This window comes from Mirounga angustirostris, unplaced genomic scaffold (genome assembly GCF_029215605.1).
Source record: "Mirounga angustirostris isolate CCGP_5_RB_7025 unplaced genomic scaffold, mMirAng1.0.hap1 SCAF_12, whole genome shotgun sequence".
NCBI lineage: Eukaryota > Metazoa > Chordata > Mammalia > Carnivora > Phocidae > Mirounga > Mirounga angustirostris.
In genome coordinates this window covers 103,848,889-103,868,440 of record NW_026991720.1, presented here as the reverse complement: position 1 = coordinate 103,868,440, position 19,552 = coordinate 103,848,889, and the positions used below count along the sequence as shown (strand labels likewise).

At 62.5% G+C, this 19,552-nt stretch overlaps 1 protein-coding gene across 12 annotated transcripts in view; it reads right to left on the bottom strand.

Moving 5' to 3' along the window:
- Positions 1–19,552, bottom strand: part of TNS3 (tensin 3) — a 214,654-nt gene that overhangs the window by 75,249 nt on the left and 119,853 nt on the right. For all 12 annotated transcript variants that reach the window (XR_010406632.1, XM_064575503.1, XM_064575508.1 and 9 more), the window contains 3 exons: positions 10,657–10,786; positions 10,316–10,381; positions 9,412–9,516 (listed from right to left, as the gene is read on the bottom strand). Coding sequence is in view for 11 of the 12 variants with exons in the window: in XM_064575503.1 (XP_064431573.1) it covers positions 9,412–9,516; positions 10,316–10,381; positions 10,657–10,786 (301 nt within the window). In the remaining variant the exon portion in view is untranslated. The remainder of the gene's footprint in view (positions 1–9,411; positions 9,517–10,315; positions 10,382–10,656; positions 10,787–19,552) is intronic.

Genomic DNA, 19,552 nt, shown 5'->3' with positions numbered 1-19,552 from the left:
ACGGACTCTGCAGTGACACCCACTTGCGTCCGCACCTCTGGCGTCCGGCAAGTGTCTCGGGGTCCACTGCGTCGTACAGACGGTGCCCCCAGATCCCAGCCTCTGGCGCCCAGAGGGCTGTCACCTAGCAAGGTACCCTGGAGGGGGATGGGCCCAGGGCAGGGGACCGGGGTGAGCAGGTGGGGGACCCCAGGCATCCTCCTGCTCGGAGGGGAGACGCGGGTGGTCTTGGAAGTGTCCCCAGGACGCCTGCCTCCTCCCTCGGGGCACTGCGGGGGGCTGTGGGCCACTCTTCACAAGCGAGAGAAGTGAGTGGCCAGGAAGGTGTCCTTCCCGGGGGTGCTGGGAAGCACCAAGTCACCCACACAGAGACCTGTCTCTCCTCTCGGGCATGCGGCACCGCAGCCCTTGTAAACCTCTCCCAAAATGAGGTCTGCTTTTATTTTATTCAAACAGGATCCTGCCTCTGTGCTAATTAAAGGCTGCCCTGCATTTATATTGAATTATTTCTCATTCCAGTGTCAATTAAGAGCCAAAAGCGATGACCATACTTAGGCCTTTGAGAACATGACCTCTCATCCCCGAAAGCAGACATGCGACGAGTCTGATACGTCACAGGGTGATATGAAAACCACCCTTTTCCTCTACCTTAGCTTCTGTTTTGCTAAAAGCAGAAGATGCTAGGAACCACAGGGGCACGAAAGGAAACCCGGCTTCTCACCCCGGGCCCCAGAAATACTTGCATCGCGGGACGGGGCTTCTCGGGTTGTGCCTTCTCACCTCAAGAGTGAGCACTGCCCGGGCCCCCAGACTCAGATCCGAACCCCTCCCGCCCCCGCAAGGCTGGAAGGCGCCTGCAGCAGGAAGGCAGGGGCACCTCGCCTGCCAAGCCAGGCTGTTGGAAATCACTCCCTCCGGAGCCAAGATGAGCTCTGGCCAAACGTTCTCTAGAAAAGAGGCAGGCTGTAAATTCTTGGGGAAACAGAGAGTAGGAGGGAAAAAAAAAAGAGAGACAGAGAGAGAGCCGGAGCGAAGCATTCCAACCGGGAAGTCTACGCGGAGCCGCCTCTCCGGGAAGGGGCGCGCCCACCGCAGGGCCCAGTGGCTTGCAGCCGGGGCCACCAGGGCACTGGGGCACGCAGTGCTCCCCCCACCACGACAGCACGGCACCGCTCCCAGCCAACGCCCCGGTGCAGGCCCGTCACGCCCAGGGCGCTTATCTGGGGAGCCTCTAACCCGTTCCCCCGTGGGCACTCCTAACTGTGAAAACACATTCCAGACCCAGCGGGCCAGGAGAACAGGCGACCGTAGCAGCCGAATCAGGGCTCACCTGGGCCGGGCATGAACCCCCTTCCAAACCACCACTGCCCTGCCTCTCCCAGAGAAGACACACACAAGGAAGACTCTCAGCCGCGAACCGGCTTCCCTCGGCCAGCCTGCGCTCCACCGATTCCTTCAACCCTGGAGGTCCGGTCTTCCCGGGAGCACCGTCTGAGCCCCTGGTGGTCTGGTTTGCGCGTCTCAGGGAAGCACCAGGCTCTGACGCCAGTCTATGAAGCCTGGCAGAGGCCACGCGCACGGAAACACACACACACACACACCCATGCAACCCGAGCGCACACGCTCCCTGCTTACCTTCCTTCCAAACAGCCCAGCAGCGTGTCCGGGCTGCACCCGGGGGCCCCACTCTTCCATGCAGAAAGTCTTCACCCCCAGAACAGCAGCCTCCTGCGCACGCAGAGTGGAGGTGTGCCTCCCCTGCAGGGCCCCGGCCGCCCTCTGGGGCTACTGCACAAGGTGGAAGACCTTCTGGGCTAAGCTGGGGACTCTGATTCCACAAAAAAGGCCAGGGCAATGTAAACACAAGGGCGGGGTTTCGTGCAATCAGGTTTAGTGAAATTTGAACTCTGGAGGCTGAGGAGGCGGAGAACGGCCAGACCTCAGCCTTCCACGCCTCCAGACCGTGCAGGGAGCCAGCACCAACCTGCCCCGGCTGACGGCTGACAAACCAGGGTCTGGGCAGGGCTGGTGTCCCTCAAACTGTCGGCCAGCACATCTCTGCCCGGCATCCTTCCACGCCGAGGCTGTTCCTCCCTTTCCAGCTCCTCAGGGCTCATCACACAGGGCACATCCTGCTCGGTGTCCTTCCACCCCTCCCCTCCCTGGTTCCACCAGATTTCAGGCCTCCGCACCTGCTGCACCAGTTGACGCCCTGTCCTGGCTGCGTGGCCGCGTGGTGGGGCCTCGCGCTCCTCCCCCGTAAGTGAGCAGAACGCACGCACGCAGACCAGCACAGCCCAGAGTCCCTACCCACGCTGCCGCTCCGTCAGCCCGAGGAGGGACAGCGCCGGGCGGTCAGCGCAGACGGGGCAGCGCCCACCCCCCACAAACCAGCTCTCACCAGGGAGAAAGGATCCCTTCTCTTAGGACGTAACGCGCTCTGAGCAAGAAGATCTATTCAACCTGGCGCCAGGGAAGGATGCTGACTAATCCACTTGCCATCGAGGGACCTCCGTGTGCCCACTCTGCAATCACCTCCGTCGCTGTCGTCACAGAAAGGACTGGGCACCTAGTGTTTTCTCTCCCAAGAGTTTGCATGGAAAGGAAAGAAATGAGAGCTGGGTGTTCTCCGGAGCGTTTGGGGTCTTGCCAGGTTAGAGCCCACTCTGCATCCGGGTGTGAGCAGGGCCTCCTGCTGGACAAGAACCTGGAGACCAGACCCGCGCAGCTCCAAGCTGAGGCGGTCGTGAGGAAGAGACGAGAGGCTTTGCCACTGACCGGGGGTCTCCTCTCTCCATTTCTGAGGGAAGCAAACTGCACACCGATCACATGTTCAGAAGCAAGAATTCCTTCCGCGCTGCTCGCTGTCCTCTTCGTGTGGCCCGGGGTGGGTGTCCTTCATGCTTTATAAACGAGCCCACCGCAAGCCTTCCGGAACGCGTGGAGACTGCACCCGCCTGGCTCGCGGTGTCCACGCAGCGGTCGACATGCGGTCATTTCCCAGCATTCCCGCCTGTGGGTTCGAGGACATGGAGCCATTCGGGCCGTCCGCACCCACTTCTGCAACCACGTGGTCTCTGAGGTTCTGCTGACGTCTGACCGGAAGGCAGCAGGGTGGCTCGGCGTCTGCAAAGGCCTCAAACCTTTTAGCGCCACAGAGCTGTAACGTTGTGCACGGGGTCCCACGTCTAATGCAGAGAAGACGCGGTAGGTTTCCCGACCATCTCTGGAAGCACTTGGTGGGGGGCACAGGAGTCGTGCAGGAGGCTGGGCAGCCCCTCGCAGGCAGGGTGCAGGCAGAGAGACCGTCCCATGGGGAAGCTTCGGGGCTACCCCCGACCAGACCCAACAGGGGCTTTCGGGGAAGATTCCCTGCTCTCACACCTTCCTCGCTGGGCCCTGCTCCGCCTCCAAAGACACAGTATCGCTACCGAAGTCTCGCCAGGATTCCCAAGATCGAGGCCAAAGATCTGTGGATGTTTGGTCTAAGGACAGTGAGAACGGATTCTAGTAACAAATGGGTTACATTCAATACTGATTTTAAAAAGACCCCACTGAGTTTTCACAGCATGACTGCCCTCAGAATGTTTCCAACAGGATCCTGAATGATTTCCATTTCCTGTAGTGACGTCCTGGGGACCATGACGCCACGGGGTGTATCGGGCCGTGAACCAGCCATTGCTATGTGAACATAAAGCAGCAAAAAGTACATCTCCGCATCTCAGTTTTGGGAGGAAAACTTCCCCGGGGCAGCTGAGCACTGTCCGAGATCCATTCAGTGAGGGGGGCACTGAGTGTGTGCAGGGGATCCCCGGCCGTGGGCAGGGCAGGCCTGCGGGTCCGTTGAGATGCCTTCTGCTCATCCACTGGGATCCGCTTTCCCGGCTCCCGCACCTGCCCACCTCCAGCCTCCGCTGGCCTGATGTCAGCCCCCCGTCTCAGACAGACACACCTGCCACCCCGTCACCTACGTGCTAGGCGTCCCCACCAAGAAGGACCCCTCTGGGAACACGGCTGCCCTGAAGCAGGGACTGAGGCAACAACCCCACAGCTTGGCTCCGAGGAACACGTATCCTCCGTTCGGAGGGCAGAAGCACCGCCCTCGGTGGAAGCCCCCAACTCACACGCGCTGAGCAATCTGAGGGTCCCTTGAAGTTCCCAAGGCTGACGCAGGGTCACACACTGCCACCAAAATGACCCCAACTCCAAGAAACGGCTGGATGCTTTGCAAACCATATGCTCTGCAGTCTGGGCAGGACATGCTCAATATAACTCCGGGAACAGACACACAGTCTCACGCTTCTGCCTCCCCCCATCTGCCCTGCCCCTCATGACAGCTTCCAGAACAATAACAGAACAAAACACAGCCATGCCCTCTGTCCTTGGACCTGCAGTGGGAATAAAAGCCGATTACGTGCAATTATGTGTGTAAAAATCTTGTTTGGATTCTAACTCTGCACTGTGGCTTCCAACTGTTAAAGGCAGAACCTGGTCTCCAAGTAGGACTTCACCCCAACATGACAGATCCAGAAGGCAGGTGGAGGGACAGTGGGTAGAGAGGGTCCTGGCAGGGGGATGAATGGGTGGGCAGGTGCCTGCTGGAGAGCCTAGAGCTACAGGACATGCAGCCTGTCCCCAGGGACACCCTCACTTCCCCCTCCCATCACCGCCACGGCCAAGAAGAATCACGCATGGCCGGTTACCTGGCAATACCTGGGGCAGAGCGGGGGAGGGGCGTGAGGAGGCCCACAAGCTGGGGGTGGGGCAGGCAAACACACGTGTGCACCCCAGCCCCACCCCACTCAGGCTCTTGTCCCGCTTACCAAATATTGAGTGAGACCCAGCACGCTTTCCCCATGTGGGTGGCCTCGCTGAAATGTCCCTGACGTGGCAGACGTGCCCCCACAGGCCCTGCATGGAAGCCACATGAGAAAGGGGCGCCCTTCCTATTACTGGCGGGACAGAGACTGGGTCTCCCCGCAGAGGACCCAGAAGGACCTGATGTGCGCTTCCCTCACGCAGCCGAAGCGCGTGGAAGGGAAGGCATGCAGGAATCGATGGGACGTGATGTGGTAACAACGTGTCTGCGAGAGTTTCCGGAAGGGGGACAGGGGACAAAGCCGTCACCATGCCACACGCGGGGCAGGGTCGCTCCCACTTTCCAGGTTTTTTCCAAGGCCGATGTGTTTCTTTAATTATCAGCGTTTTTGTGTTTGACGTATGAGAGCTGAATGACTCCACCTTCATTTCCCAGCTCGACGTTAATTCCCACGCAAAAACCCAGGACCGCACACGCCTGCCTTCAATGGGCCAGAATCCAACCTGAGAGTCTGGGCAGTCGACATCTGAAGTGTTGCTTGCCCTTTCTCCATAGCAGATGTCCTGGCCGTCCTTTGAGAAGTCAGCGGGCCCAGTGACAGTCCCAACACCGCGCTCCAGGGAAGGATGCGGGGCCGGGCAGGAGCCCCCCGCCTGTCACGGAGCAGAGTCAGGCCTGCCGACTCATCTGCCGGATTCCAGCAGACCCTCCTTCTGCTAAGGGGTTGAAGATCCAAAGCTTGCTTGGGTTTCCGAACATGAGAACCGAACCACAGTTTCTGAGCCACCAGATGGGGAACGTGGACCACAGTGCTCCCTGGCCAGATCCGCACACCCCGTGGCCACACGCCTCCCGACCAGCAGCCCTCCCAGGCTGCATGCGAGGGCAACAGGACCACACGGCACTGGAAAGGTGCCGGGCATCCGAATCCTCTCCCGCCGTCTTGTCGCAGCCACTGGTCGCCTGGGGGCCATGTCCGAGCCGGGGGGCACTGCGGATGAGCCCTTGGCAAACGGCAGCAGAACCCAAGCCCGGGGTGCGGCGGCCCCATCTGTGCGCCCGCAGATCAGCAACGTTCTGTCTGTGGCCCGAAACTCACCGGTGGGTCAAGGCCAGGAACTTGGAGGTCAAGGTGCATGGCAAGGCTTCGTGTCACCGTGGGCTGTGCTGGAAGCTTCCCTGCCCCTCACCCCAGGGTCGAATCTGGGGCAGTCTTACTTGTCTACCACCGACCACCCAGAATCACCCTGAGTCAGGCCCCATCTGTCCTTGCTGTCGCCCCCGCCCCCTTGCAGATCCCGATGGCTCTCAGGACACCCCCGCGTCATCTTCCCGGGCCCCCCAGCCAGGTCGCCGGTCATCCGGAGGAAAGCAGTCTCGGCACGACAACCCTTCCTGATGGGACAGGCCTCCCCTCCCCTTCCCCGGCGTCTGTTGCTCCGGCGTGGTCCCAGGGCGTGCGGCCCCCCACGCCCTCCCGCACCCCTGCCTGCAAGAGTCTCCTCCCCTGTGGCTCTCACCAAGGACAGGCTGAGTGCAGCTTCCCTCGCATACTTTCCTACTTCCCGGCCCGCACTCCAGGTCCGGCACCCGGGGCCTCCTATGGAGACTGCTCGGGGACGCAGGTGACCACAGAGAGGGCCACACCCACCCACAGCTCGCAGACACATAAACACACGCGTGTATGGTGTATCGTGTGCAGACACACGCACACACACGTATACACACAGATGCTCACGTACACACACGGACACACACGCCTCCCCCACCGGAAGGCCTGCTCGTCCTCCTCTCCCCGAGCTCCTCCCGGCGCGCAAGCCTGGCCCGCACAGGGACACGACCTCTAGGGCAGGCGGATCGTGTGCGCGATGATAGGAACGAACGTGCAGAGGGGGAGGGGATCTCTGGGGTGATCTCACTGAAATGGGCCATTTTACAGGTCGGGAAAGGGAGGCTCAGGAACGAGCAGAGACCCCCCCCCCGACCCTGTGGACAGGGCAGCAGGACCGCAGGTCCCCCGCCCGCGCCCGCACAGAGGCCCTTGCGGCTGTCGGCACCGAGATCGCCGTCACCGGCCCCGGGGGCGGGGGGACACTCCAAACTCAGGGAGTCCTCCCAGGGCAGTCCTCCACACGTGACACTTGGTGACATTTGGGGATGGTGCACCCGCGCACTGCTGAGCGACATCAGGGTGACAGTGACAGAAAAGCCACCAGGGTCTAGGGCACCGCAGCCCGCCACCCCAGGTCCTCCCTGGTGTGCCCTGGGTTCATCCTGCCGCGGTGACTGTCCAACAGCGCAGGGAAAATGGGGCCCACGTGCCCTCCCACAGCCGCCTCGGGGCTCCACAGACCTTCACCGACCCCATGCCAGGCCAGCGCCTCCCCAAGCGCCGGGCTCCGGAGGAGGCGACAACACCGTTACGGGGCCCTGTGACCGGCAGCTCTGGCTCAAAGACTTCTCCCCGTGCAGAACAGGGAAGGGCACAGAGAGGTCAAGGGACTTGTTCAAGGCCACACAGCTCGCGTGGAGAGGCAGGAGGTGCACCTGGGTGACCCACACTCCCCCTGGATGGGACGGTCCCGGTCACCGGGCCCAAAGGGCACGGCCCCCCACAGGAGCCTCGGAAGAAAGGAGACGGATTTCAAAAACACAAAAACACCAAGCAGAGTCGATCACCGTCATTTTGAATCCACGTCTGCTAATTCACCTACTCACCCAGAATTGTTATCTCTAACCCCAAATCAGCTCGTAGCATTTTGGTGGTCACTCAGTGAGGTGCGCAGAGGGGCCCCAACTCGGAGCCGTCCCATGAGCACGTTCCCAGCTCCCACACCATAAATAAGCATCCTCCAGCCTCCAGTCCTATTGCATGTCACAGGTCTTGCATTTCTGTGCTTTTTGTTGGTATTTCTGCTGTTTAAAATGACCCCCAAGGGCAGTCCTGAAGGGCTGTCCAGTGTCTAAGCAGGAGAAGGCCGTGGGTGCCTTATGGGGAAAATACGTGCATCAGAGACACTTTGCTCAACATGAGTTCAGTGCTGTCGGCCGTGGGCTCGCAGCATCAACAAGACAGATTAAATCTGGTCTCTTGAGACAGAACCACAGGTGTGATGAAGTTATCCACTGATGGGCTTACAAAAATGCTGTGACTCGAGGCTCACAAGACCCCGACCCCATATCCCCCCCGGCCCCGAGAGCAAAGGCCAATGTTTGCTAATTCGGTGTCACGGAGAATGGGGGATGGCGGTCCCACAAGGCAGGCAATGCCCCCCACTGCTCCCGGGCCAGGCCTCCCAACAGGACGCCGCAGGCCGCCTGCTGCCACCACCCACCTGCTTCGGCGGAGAAGCCTATCCCTGAGTTGCGGCACCTTAGGACAGGCTGGGAGGCGTGCTCGCACACCCAGTCCAGCAAGGCACGGGTTAATAAAGAACAAGACCGACAGGGGGTGGAGAAGCACAGTGGGGAGATCTGCTGACTGGTCCCTGTCCCCACTCCCCACCGCATGCATGGGGCTGCCCCGCCCGTTCCAGGGAGCAGCGCCCCAGACAGGCCAGCCCAGTGCAGGAGACGCTGACGCCTGCCCGGCACCCCGTGCCTCTAACAAGCCTCTCTCTGCTCATACTGCCCAAGCGGGACTCTGTTCTCTGCAGGCCCCATGCAGCCTGGGCACCAGCGAGGGCAGGGGTGTTTGCTGCAGGAACGAGGATTGCACCGAGGGGCTTTGGGGTCAGCAGGCTGGGACGTGAGTCCTATTTCCCCCTGCGTGATCTCAGACCCATGTCCCCGAGCCAGCCCCCCACGGCTCTCTGCTCAGGACAGGGAGCGCCCCACAGGCTACGGAGAGAGCAGCTGGCCCCCCGCCGCCCGCCAGGACCCCGGGCCCGGGAGGAGAGGCGTGACCGCCCCCCACGAGGACAGGAACTGCTGGTCCACATGCACACCAGACACCCCTCCCCGGACACCCTGCAGGCCCCGTGACCCACGAAGTGGGCTTGGGTGGTGTTCTCTCCCCGACACCTTCTGGCTTTTGTACATCTGCATGAAACCAATTTGACAAGGAGCTTTTGGTTTTCTCTCCCAAATCAGGCCCCACCGTGGGATGGTTGACAGCTTTCCTGGCGGCCAGGGAGAAGGCCCCAGTCCTTCCTCGGACCCGCGTGAGGTGGCTTCTATGATGGTACCCGGGGCCCAAGGTGTTTGTCCCATGGGCGAACATGTTAGGTGAGGCGGTCCGAGGAGCCCATAAAACCAGATGAGGATCATAGCAACCTCTACAAAACCAAAGCACCCGCTGCCCAGGGACCCAGGACAGCTGGGAGGCCACCTGGGAACAGACGCTCTGCGCTCCGCACACGATCGGGAAGCCGGGGAAGAAGGCGGAAAACGGTCCTTGGCAACATGCAGACAAGCACGAGCCGCACCACCCAAATTCCAAGCCTGCTTCTCACAGGCTCCCCTAAACTCACAGCGCTGGGAGGGGGGCTCTGAGCCCCGAAAGAAGGCAGGGTTTCTGGCATCCAAGCCGACCGCGAGCAGGCCGCCTTCTCCACCCCTTCCCTGCCCCGGGCGGCAGCCTCCGGACATACCTTCTCCACCGGCACTCAGGCTCTCGTACGAGTCCCAGCGGATGAGAGGGTCTGCGGTGTTGAAGTCCACGATCACGCCGTGGTCATTGCGCAAGTGTTCACACCCTGCGTGGGAGGAGGCGTCTGTCACAGCCCAAGCAGGCGCGTGCACCAGCACCAAGACCCACATGTCTGCGCCCCCCAGGCCTGGCGCGGCCACAGGACAGGTGGTGCTCGTCTGCTGAACAAACTGGACGAGACCAGAGTCGGCTTGGCAGGAAGCAGAGGGGACATGAGCGCCCCGGCCGCTCTGGGCTCCCAGACCCACGCGCCCACCTGCCGACGCTCTGGGAAAGCTAGTGGGGCCCTGACCTCGTAAGCCTTGCCCTTAACCGTTAACTGAATCAGGGCACTGACCTCAGAGGGAAGGGGACTACTTTCCCCAGCAATGAAAGCCTGAAGGAAAACGTTCACGCATATGGACCTCGCGGTAAAAAAGAACCATTCGTCTTGACGATAAAAGGGCAGATTTCTCTTTCCGTGTATTTTTAGAGGAAAGGAGAATCTGTTTTGCACATACATATTTGCAGTCGACTGTGCTTCTAATCCTCTTCAAAAACATTCGATTCTTTGTCGGGGGAGAAGTAAACATTCAGCATGATCCCCGGACTGAAGGACAGACATCCAGGGACGGAGGGGCTGGGCCCTTCCTCGGGCAAAAGTCTAGCCATTTCTGGGGTCTTACTGATGCAACCGGGCCCTGCTGTCTCCAAGCCACCCCCACCCCCTGAAAGATAGCCTGTTATTGAAATAACTCTTATGACAATTTCCCAACATGCACAAAGGCGGGGGACTGGACGGGGCCCCCACGGGACCCACCACCCCACCGTGAGCACCGGGCCCCGGCACTCGGCAGGCTGCCTACCTTGAATCTTCTCGGGAGTGGCGGAGAAAAGCAACTCAATCTTGCCGTTATCAGGAAAACGGTCATCTGAGAAAGAAATCACACATCGGCAAGTTCAGAGAGGCAGCAGCAAAAAAGCACGGATGAACGTCATGCTTCCAACCCCGCGGGACAGCACCGTGCCCCTGCAGTGGCCAAGTTCCACCGTTTCTCCAGAATGTTCTCTGGACCGCGGCTCAGCGTTCTGGAAAACCGGTACCGAGCCGTGAGCAGGTTCGCCGTATGGGGCGTGGGGCGAACAGGGGCGGAAACGAACAAGGGCCCGGGTCCCTGTGTCCCCGCCGCTGCCGGCCGGCCCTCACCTTGGCTCGCGTTGTCCAGATCCTCCTTCCCGAACATGAGTCCGTAGCCCTGAACGGCCCCCGTGTGAAACTGCAGGCGGAAAATCACATCGCGGGTGGCCGAGCGGTACTTCTTGTGATAGCACTTGACCTGGAGTGGAGAGCGGAAGCCCGAGGGCCAGCTGTTGGGTGGGCTGGGCACAGGCCGGCCGGCCTCCCTCCCTCCGATGGACCCCAACCCTGTAGACGGCCTGCCAACGTCACTGCCGCTTTGGTGCTCCCGTGGGACCTACGCTCGGGAAGGGCACGGCCTCCGTCGTCAGACCAACGCACGTGAACTTGCTTTTGGAGGAGGAGGTCTGCAGGATGGAGTTCTGTGGCCCCGTTTTCCTAGCTTCTAAGAACGCCCCATGGAGAGGATTTTCCCTTTGTCTCAATTCTCTATGTTTCAACTTAAAACCTTTTTGTTTTCACAAGAGAAGTAGCTGGTCCTTACCATCTGTGGTATGCCAAATGATGATGTGCGGGCTAGGATTTAAAGAGCGAGGGGGACGCGGTGGGGAGGAGGGAGAGATGGCAGGGGGACAGGGGGGTGAGGCCCCGGGATTTAACTCCCCGAGCCAGGTCATCCCACGTCCTGGATGCTCATTTGAGACCCGCCCCGGAACCACCACGGGGGAGATCTGAGCCCAGGCTGTGGCACTGCAACCCCAGGGCTGGGGGTGCACTGGGTCCCCGAGTGCGGCTCAGGCCTCTGGGGTGATGCGCTGATGTGCAGAGTGGAAGCACCCCTTCTGGGCACGCGGCACTACTGGGGAAGGGCAGGCGGGCGGGCAGAGACCCTGTCATTTCCCACCTTTACGTGGGGGCCTTCCCTGCCCAAGGGGGAAAGTGGACGCGGGGGCCACAGGGAGGGCTCTCAGGAGAGGATCCTCGCCAACCGCCCCCCGTCCCCCCGGCCACAGCAGGGCAGGGGCTCCTTTCCAGGGTCCCCAGGGGCCCAAGGCCGGAAGCGGGCTGGATTCTGTTCTCAGACAAGCGGAGTGTGGGCGGCTGGTCCCTGCGCTGTGCCTGCCCAGCAGGGAGGGGAGGCTGGAGGCCGGGGGCTCTCAGAGGCCGCCACGCTCATGACAACGACTTTTCTAGGGCAAAGATGGGCTTCAGACATCTGGTGCATCAGAAAGGTCAACGAGAAGCAGCCGCTCGGGTTGGGTCCAGACCAGCGGTGCAGGAGAATGCCCCAGTGGAGGTTCTGTATGGCTGCCCAGAGAGACGCTCCCACAAAGGAAACTCAAGCTCCAGGAGCCCCCAGGAAATGTGCCCTCTGGGCAGAGGCTGGGGTTGTTTACCTTTGCGCTATCTACAAGGAAACGGTCTGATAAATACAGGAGAAAATGTAAATAGCCCGTCTGGGGAGTGTTCGGTGTTGACAAACATGCTGGGGCTGGCTGGTGCGAACCGGGGCCCAGACTCAGGCCTGGCCTCTGGGCCCACAGCATCTGTAGCCAGCCGGCAAGAATTCTGGAGAAATGGGAAAACTGTTGTTTGCTTTCAGCAGCAAACGGACCTTCAGCCCCAGGGTCTCCTCCTACAGCTGCTTGGGGTCTCTGACCTCTCAGGGGGGCCTGACCGAAGGCCAGCCTCTGGGCTTCCTTCCAGAACATGCCGTGTGCGTCTCCCCACCCTGCGAGCCCTCACCTGTGCTGACCCCGCTGACCCACGCGGACCGCAGAGGAGACACCTCCAGGGTGGGGCGGGGCCCCCAGCGACCCCATCTCTCCAGGAGGACAGGGTGACACGCAGAGAAGGGGGGTCCGGGCTCATGCCGGTCTGGTTCTCAAAACTTCATAAATGCCGGGGGAACCCAAGCCTGAAGCTGCAGTACGGGGCGTTCCATCCTGAGGGCTCCATCCAGCCCAGGCCAGCCCCCGCCGTCTCCCGGCAGGAGGGAGCGGCCCCGCCAATTGTGGGTGCTGGGGTCTGTGCACAGGGCCCCGGATGCCCCCGAGCCACTGCAGGGGCAGGCCAGCCCCCCGACCACAGCCCTCTCTCTGGGGGCCTTCCTCCCGCCCCAGTGAACAGACTCGTCCTGCAGCTGGCTCCGGAGGGACAGCTCATCCCCACCTGGCACCCCCAGGCCGGGCCCACCTTCCGCAGGGACGCGAGGGGCTCCCTCTGCGGCTCACCGTGACTCATCACAGCTGCTCCACACAGACCATGGCTCAGAGCCACGAATCCCAGCCCCTTCACATGGCTGGAAGCGGTGGCAGCCGAAGTCACCGCGCTCTGGGACAACGGAGGGTCAGGGATGGGGGTCGCCCTCCCCAGGCTGCCCGGGGCCGATCGCCCTGGGACACAGTCACCTCCCCAGGCCGAGTGTGACTCTGGTGTCCGCAGAGTCCTGGTTGTTCCAGGACAAGGGCTCAGAACGGAGGAGTGGCCGATCCCACTGACATAGAGCAGCGGCCTGGCGCGGACGCACGCTCTCCCACGGGGTGCCCGCGGGGTTCTCACAAGCATGCTGGCTGACACCCCAAGTCGCCCCACACACCTCTGTTCGGCGCACACCGAGCTGCTCTGCCCACAGATGGGCCAGTGCCCGCCGTCCCTCCAGCCCGGCCACCCATCGGGAACGCACGCCAGGTGTCTCCCGAACACACACACCCCAGGCACGACCACACACGAGCTCCGGGCAACCACCGCCCACCCGGCAGCTCCAACCCCGAGGCGGGATCGACCCACCGTCCAGGAGCCCCTCTGGGGGTACCTGACACCCCCTGCCGAGCCGGGAACGATTCACCGCCCGAGCCAGCAGATCTGGTTAGCACTGGCGGCCAGAGGCCAGAACCGCGCTCTCCACACTCGGTGGAAAGAACCGTCGGCAGCTGCTTGGCGAGCGCGCCCCCGATGCCCCCTTTAGGTCTAATGTACGCCCACACCGTCTGCTATGCTGTCAGGGGCCGGAAGCCTCCGGAGAGGGGGCGTCGGAGGCAAGACCCCGTGCGAAGGCGTGCGGGCTGCTTCCTTCAGTCTTGCTGCAACAACCCAACACCTCCGCTCGGCCTCGCCGTCTTGGCATAAAAACCCGCCCGGGCCCTCGGGGGGGACTGAGTGGTCAGCACTCGGGAGCACGGCCCACCCGGGCCTCGGGTGCCCTCGCGCGTGACGGAACGCCCGCTCAAACGAGTTCTGATCCGTCTGGCGGGTGCGCTAACAGCCCTGTCTAATCCTTGTGCCGCACGGGTGTGTTTTTACTTCAAACTCTCCAGCGACGAGAACAGCACCGTGGACCAAGGGGTCGGGGCTTGAGGACGCAGCCCCGGGAGCACCTGCGCCCAGGTCAGAGGTCAGCCCACAGGGGTCACCCTCCCCCCCGCCACCAACCCTCGTCCGTGGCAGCTCCGCCTCAAGGCCACCTCCCCCCAAATCATCCGAACTCCCGCCTGCTTAATACAAATAGCAAAGGAGGGTCCGTGCTCCCCACCAGATAAGAGAACCCCCCCTTCGAACCCCCTTTGCTGGTGGCCGTGAGGAACGCGCGTCCTCAGAGCATGAGCTACAGCCACACGCGGAGACGGAAAACTCTGAGAGCTAGCCCCCCGAGCCCAAACCCCCGCATCGGCACGTGTCAACACTGACCACAATTTCAGAAGATGGGAATTCATGCCCAAACCCACGGAGAGGTCAGCAGGCACCAGCCACGAACGAAAGCATAGCCACCACGGAGCTAGGGCCACGGGATGACCGAGACCCCGCCCGGGTGCGGGAGAGCGTTGGCACAGGACGCGAGAAAGGAAGTCACGGGCAGCACGGGGATGGGCACACGGAGGTCTGGAAGAACCACCTGCCAGAGGACAAGCGTCCACAGCAGGAGCGGAGGATGCTTCCAGAATGCCCCGAGCAGGAGGGCGCCGACAACGGTGCTCCGTTTGCAGCTGCTCCCTGAGCAGGCGTCCCCTCCGTTGGGAAGCTGGGTCGCGGCAGCGAGGTCACAGCCTCGCAACCACGAGGACGAAGTGTAAGCGGCCACGGGTGTGCACCGCGGAGGCAGCAAGACCAGGCACGCCGGACGGGAGAGTGTTTACAAGCCCATCAAGGCCTGGACCCCGGCCAGCTTCCCACTGCAGCTGCACCACGGCATTCCTCAGCGAGGTTACATAACGGCCCGGCTGCGCTCACGAGGGCTCTGCCCTCCTCCCCGAGGACAGCGTGTTTACTGAGCACCTGAGGCCCTGCCCTGTGGAGGGGCGGACCTGGGAGATGGGGGGGTCAGCGGTGCAGACGGAGGGCGAGGGGGCGGGCTGGCCGTGTTCAGGGGTCACACGGCAGGTGGACGCTGCCCGGGCCTCACCAGGAACAGCACCACCCACGAGGCCCCGCGTTGAGGGGACAACAAACGGAGCCCCACTGTCCCCAACAGGTCCCCAGCCAGTCAGAGCCCACGCAACCCGATTCCCGCAAAGGGAGCCCCTGTTATCTCAGCTAACGGCTCTCAACATCGCATCCCGGGGGAGGAAAGGGGCAAATCTATCTGCGTGCACACCCAGTGAAAGGAAGGAGGGGAGCACGCAGAAGACGAGCTGCCTTCTAGAAGGATGACGACCCAAGACAGGGAGTCAGCACTGGAGCGACCCCCACCCCCCACCGCCCTTCCAGAGCAAACCCCGGAGAACCCAGAGAGAACCCTCTGCTGTTGGCAGTAAACCTACAAAAGCTCTCTCTGCTCCTTAGGATCCTTTCCAAGTCACCACTGTTGCCAAATTCCGAGAAAGGAGAATGCCTGCGGACGTGGGCCTGGATGAGCAAAGGCCCCGTAAGCTATTCTCCACACGCAGCTCCCTGGAGGTGAGGTTCGCCCGCGGGCTGACTCTGCAGAGGGGCACGCGGAGCCACCCCACAGCAGCATGTGGGGGTGGGGCAGAGCCACAGTGCCCGGGTCTCCAGCGGCTCATGGGGAGACGGGAGAAGCGGGACACAGGAAGCCAGGGCCTGCCCGCACGGGAGGAGCGGGGGTGGTTCACGCCCCTCTGGGACGCTCCGCCAACGTCGGGGAACGTTCTGCAGCATCTTCCTCCCGTGATGACCCCCGATGTGGATTTTGCGGGGGGGATCCAGAAGCCCCAGGGTTCAGAGTGGCAGCACATGGACCCCACAGATTATGACCCGAGTGTCAGCGAGACCCTGACCGTCCTCCGGTCTTCCCTCCATGCATGAGTCACCCACCTGCTCATCTCACCCACAACAGGGACGTAACTCTCGGGAGCAAGATCCGCGTGTGGTTCCCTTCCCTGTCCCACGGGCACATACAGCAGTGCACGCGCCCACGCGGTGACCCATCAGCACCCGAGGTGCCCGACGACCCGCGGGACTTGATGTCACTGCTCATCTTGCTGGGATAGGTTTGCTTACTGAACACGGGTGTTATGGGCTGGATCATGTCCTCCCCCACCAAATTCAAATGCTGGGGCCTAACCCCCAGGACCTCGGACGGGCCTGTATCTGGAGACAGGATTCTTACCAAGAGGTGATTAAGATCAACGAGGCCACGAGGATGGGCCCTGCTCCGCTCTGGCTGGGGTCTTGCAAGAAGAGGGGGTCAGGACACAGACACACACAGAGGGACGACCACGTGAGGACCCAGGGAGGACACAGCCGTCTGCACACCCAGGAGACTGCCCCCCTCCCCGCCACATCCGGATCTGGGGCGTCCAGCCTCCAGCACTGGGGAGAATGGATGTGTGCTGTTTAGGCCCCAGTCTCTAGAGCTTTGTTAAGGCAGCTGGGTGGGGGGAGATGCCGGGGTGGCTCAGATGGTTAAGCGTCTGCCTTCGGCTCAGGTCATGATCCCGGGGTCCTGGGATCGAGCCCCGCATCGGGCTCCCTGCTCTGCTAGGAGCCTGCTTCTCTCTCTCCCACGCCCCCTGCTTGTGCTCTCTCTCTCTCAAATAAATAAATCTTTAAAAATAAACAAACAAAGGCTAGCTGGGAAACTAACATGAGGCTCGAGCTCCTTTCAGGTTTCTCGAGACAGATCACTGAACTGAACCCCTCGGGGAGTCGTTTCTGTGATCAGCACAAGGACACATCACCCCGTGTGATGGAAAAATACACCCCCCTGGCTATAACCCGCATCGTCCTCCTTCCATCTGATAACGTGGTGGAAAGTGCAGCGTGTACGAAAATGAATCGTAAACACAGGAAGCATAAATCAAACAATCTTCCAACCCTAAAAATACTCTGGGGTAGGAAAGCACAAAGGTGCAGGAAGGGGTGGTGGCACCGAGGTGAGCTTCTCCCGGGAAACCAGCTGGGGGATCTTCTCAGCCGGCTTTTCTAGTGGAAACAGAAACCCGCAGACGGCCCACGGGCACCGCACAAAGCGTTCACGCCGAGCCCCACAGCCACGGGACGCCTGAGTGCTGGTGCTGTCCCGTTCCACAGCCACTCACGCACAGAGGCTTCTGCCTGCACCACCCAGGGCCCCTGGAGCTGCTGTCCCCGCTCACCCGGGAGGCCGGGGCCCCAGGAGCAGGCTCACGAGGTGGCCTGTGGTGGAGATGTGGCCCACCAGGCTGCAGGCCCGTGGCCCGAGCCAGGGACTCTTGCCTTAGGCATGGGCTGGGACCGTAAGGTGGGGACAGTGGGGGCGTGCTGGGCTCGGGGGCCATGCCCACCGACACGCAGAGTGACCGGCTCTGGAGAGAATGGACAAGTCGCCGGCCCTGCACTGAGGGCCTGGCATTCTCGAGAGGAGCTCACAGGGACGCCTATAGATGAGAGATCGCAGGACAGCCAAAAGGAGGCAGCACGGACACCCCACATCTGCTGGGGGGACCCGGAGGAAGGGGACGTCGGGTTACCTGCAGAACGTGACAGATAGCACAGCCTCTCTGGGGACAAAGGATCAAGGGGGCTGGCAACCCTCGGACCCCGCTCCCTGGGGAGGACACTGGGCCACCACGGAGCACCGCTGTGCTCAGATGGGTGACACCGTGTGGAGCCCGGCTCTGGGGACTCGCGGCGGCGGCCCTGGGCGGAGGACACGCGGGAGGGCGGCTGCACTTGGCAGCGGGGGTCGGGACACACTTGGTGCAGAATCTCTATCACTGATGGCATGTGGGGCAGACAGCAAGCGCACACTCGGCATCTGGGGGAGCTAGGGGGTCCCAGAAACCAGCACAGTGGATGCTGGTGGGCTGGCAGACACAAGGGGGGGACCTGGGGCCCAGGCGCGCACAAGTGAGCCAGGGGCAGCTGGGACCTGCAGGGGAGACGGGGAGCGGGAGGTGTGCTGAGGGGTGAGAGCCAGGGGCCAGCAGCTCAGCCGGCTGCAGGCGAGGGGCCGGCCGGGCTCTGAGGGACGGCCAGGAGCACAGCGGGCTGCAAGCCAGAGACCGGGGGAAGAGAAGCCTCCGGCAAAGACAGGTGCATCTGCCAGGGTAGGGTCTCTGGGTGGTGGCCAGAGGCCAGGGGGACGGGAGGGAGGAGACCCAGAGAGATCTGGAAGGCCGTGCAGGCGGGAGACCCACACCAGCACAGTCTCGTCCCCTCCCCGGCTCTCTCCCCGAAGCCCCCTCCCCGTCTGTTCCATCTGTACTCCAGGCCCCGAGGTGAAGCACAGAGGGGCGAAAGGAACCCCGGACAGGCTCCCACGCTCCTGGGGTTGGCCCGCCCCAACCCGTCCTCCCACCTCCTAACGCTCGTGTCTGGCCCCCGTGAGTCCCCAGAGCAGGGTTCTCGCTGCCATTCATCCCTTGTTCCCTGTGACCGTGGGCCTGACCCCCGATGATACGGTCTGTGGGCCACGCGGCACAGAGCCTCAAGGACCCGTGAGATCCCACGGCCCGTTATCAGCCGCAGAGCCCGCTCCGGACCATCCCGGCTTCCGGCCCAGCCAGGCGTCCTCGCCACGAGGACCCAGGGGCCCCACGCCTCCTTCTGCACCTCACACACCTCGTGAGCGCAAGCTGGGAACGAAATTCGAGAAGGGCCATCGGATCACCCTTTCGGACTTCCTGCCATAGCAAAGGAGGCCCGGGAAGAGCCAGATGCCACACAGAGTCCCCTCCCTGCCGTTCGACCAAATCCAATTCTAGGTAGACCTGAGAACCACGTGGGCCACATACACGCAGTGACAGGCACCTTTCCTGCAGCTCGGGGCCCAGAGGCATCCTCTGCGTCTGAACACAGCGTGGGCAACAGCATCCCAAACGCACAGGACAGCTTCCGGCTGGAGGGGCCGCGTGTCCGCAAGCTCGCTGCGTGCCCAGGGCTGGCTCCCAGCACGTGGGCGCCAAGTCCAAGGGCCTCCCGCCGCGCCCCCCCCGCCTCCCCTCCGGGACTTGCCGCCACCCAGCTCCTGAGGGCCACACCGGGCCCCCTCCAAATGCCCCCACACCACCTGCTCAGACCACAGAGCAGCTGACCTGCTCCAGACGTCTCCTCAGACCTCGAGGGGTGGGGCAGACATACAGGAAGGCGCTCAGGCTGGGGCCTGCAGGGGAGCGGGGCTTCCAGGGGGAAGGCCAAGCCCCCACCCACACTCACCAGTGGCCTCACCCCACACCAGCTCACCTAATCCCCCTCACCCCGTGGAGGTCCTCACGTAGCAGAAGGGAGGCCTCAAGCTCACGGAGGCAGAGTGACCTCTGAAGCCACCGGGACCCTGCAGGCTGCAGACCTGGTGGGCACCTGGATGCGGGGCTCAGGGCCAGTCCCCGGGGAGCACGGCCACTCCCCACGTGCTACCGCTCACGCACACCTTCAGGCCGCCCGGCTTTCCACCAAGGCCAAGTTCTGGCCCCTCCACCCGCCCCGCTCCTCAGGCTCGCGCTCCTACAGGGCGACCTCCAGGGTAAGCAGTGTGGTCCCAGGACCCTGAGAAGAGCCTCAGGAACACCAGCTTTCCCACAAGAGA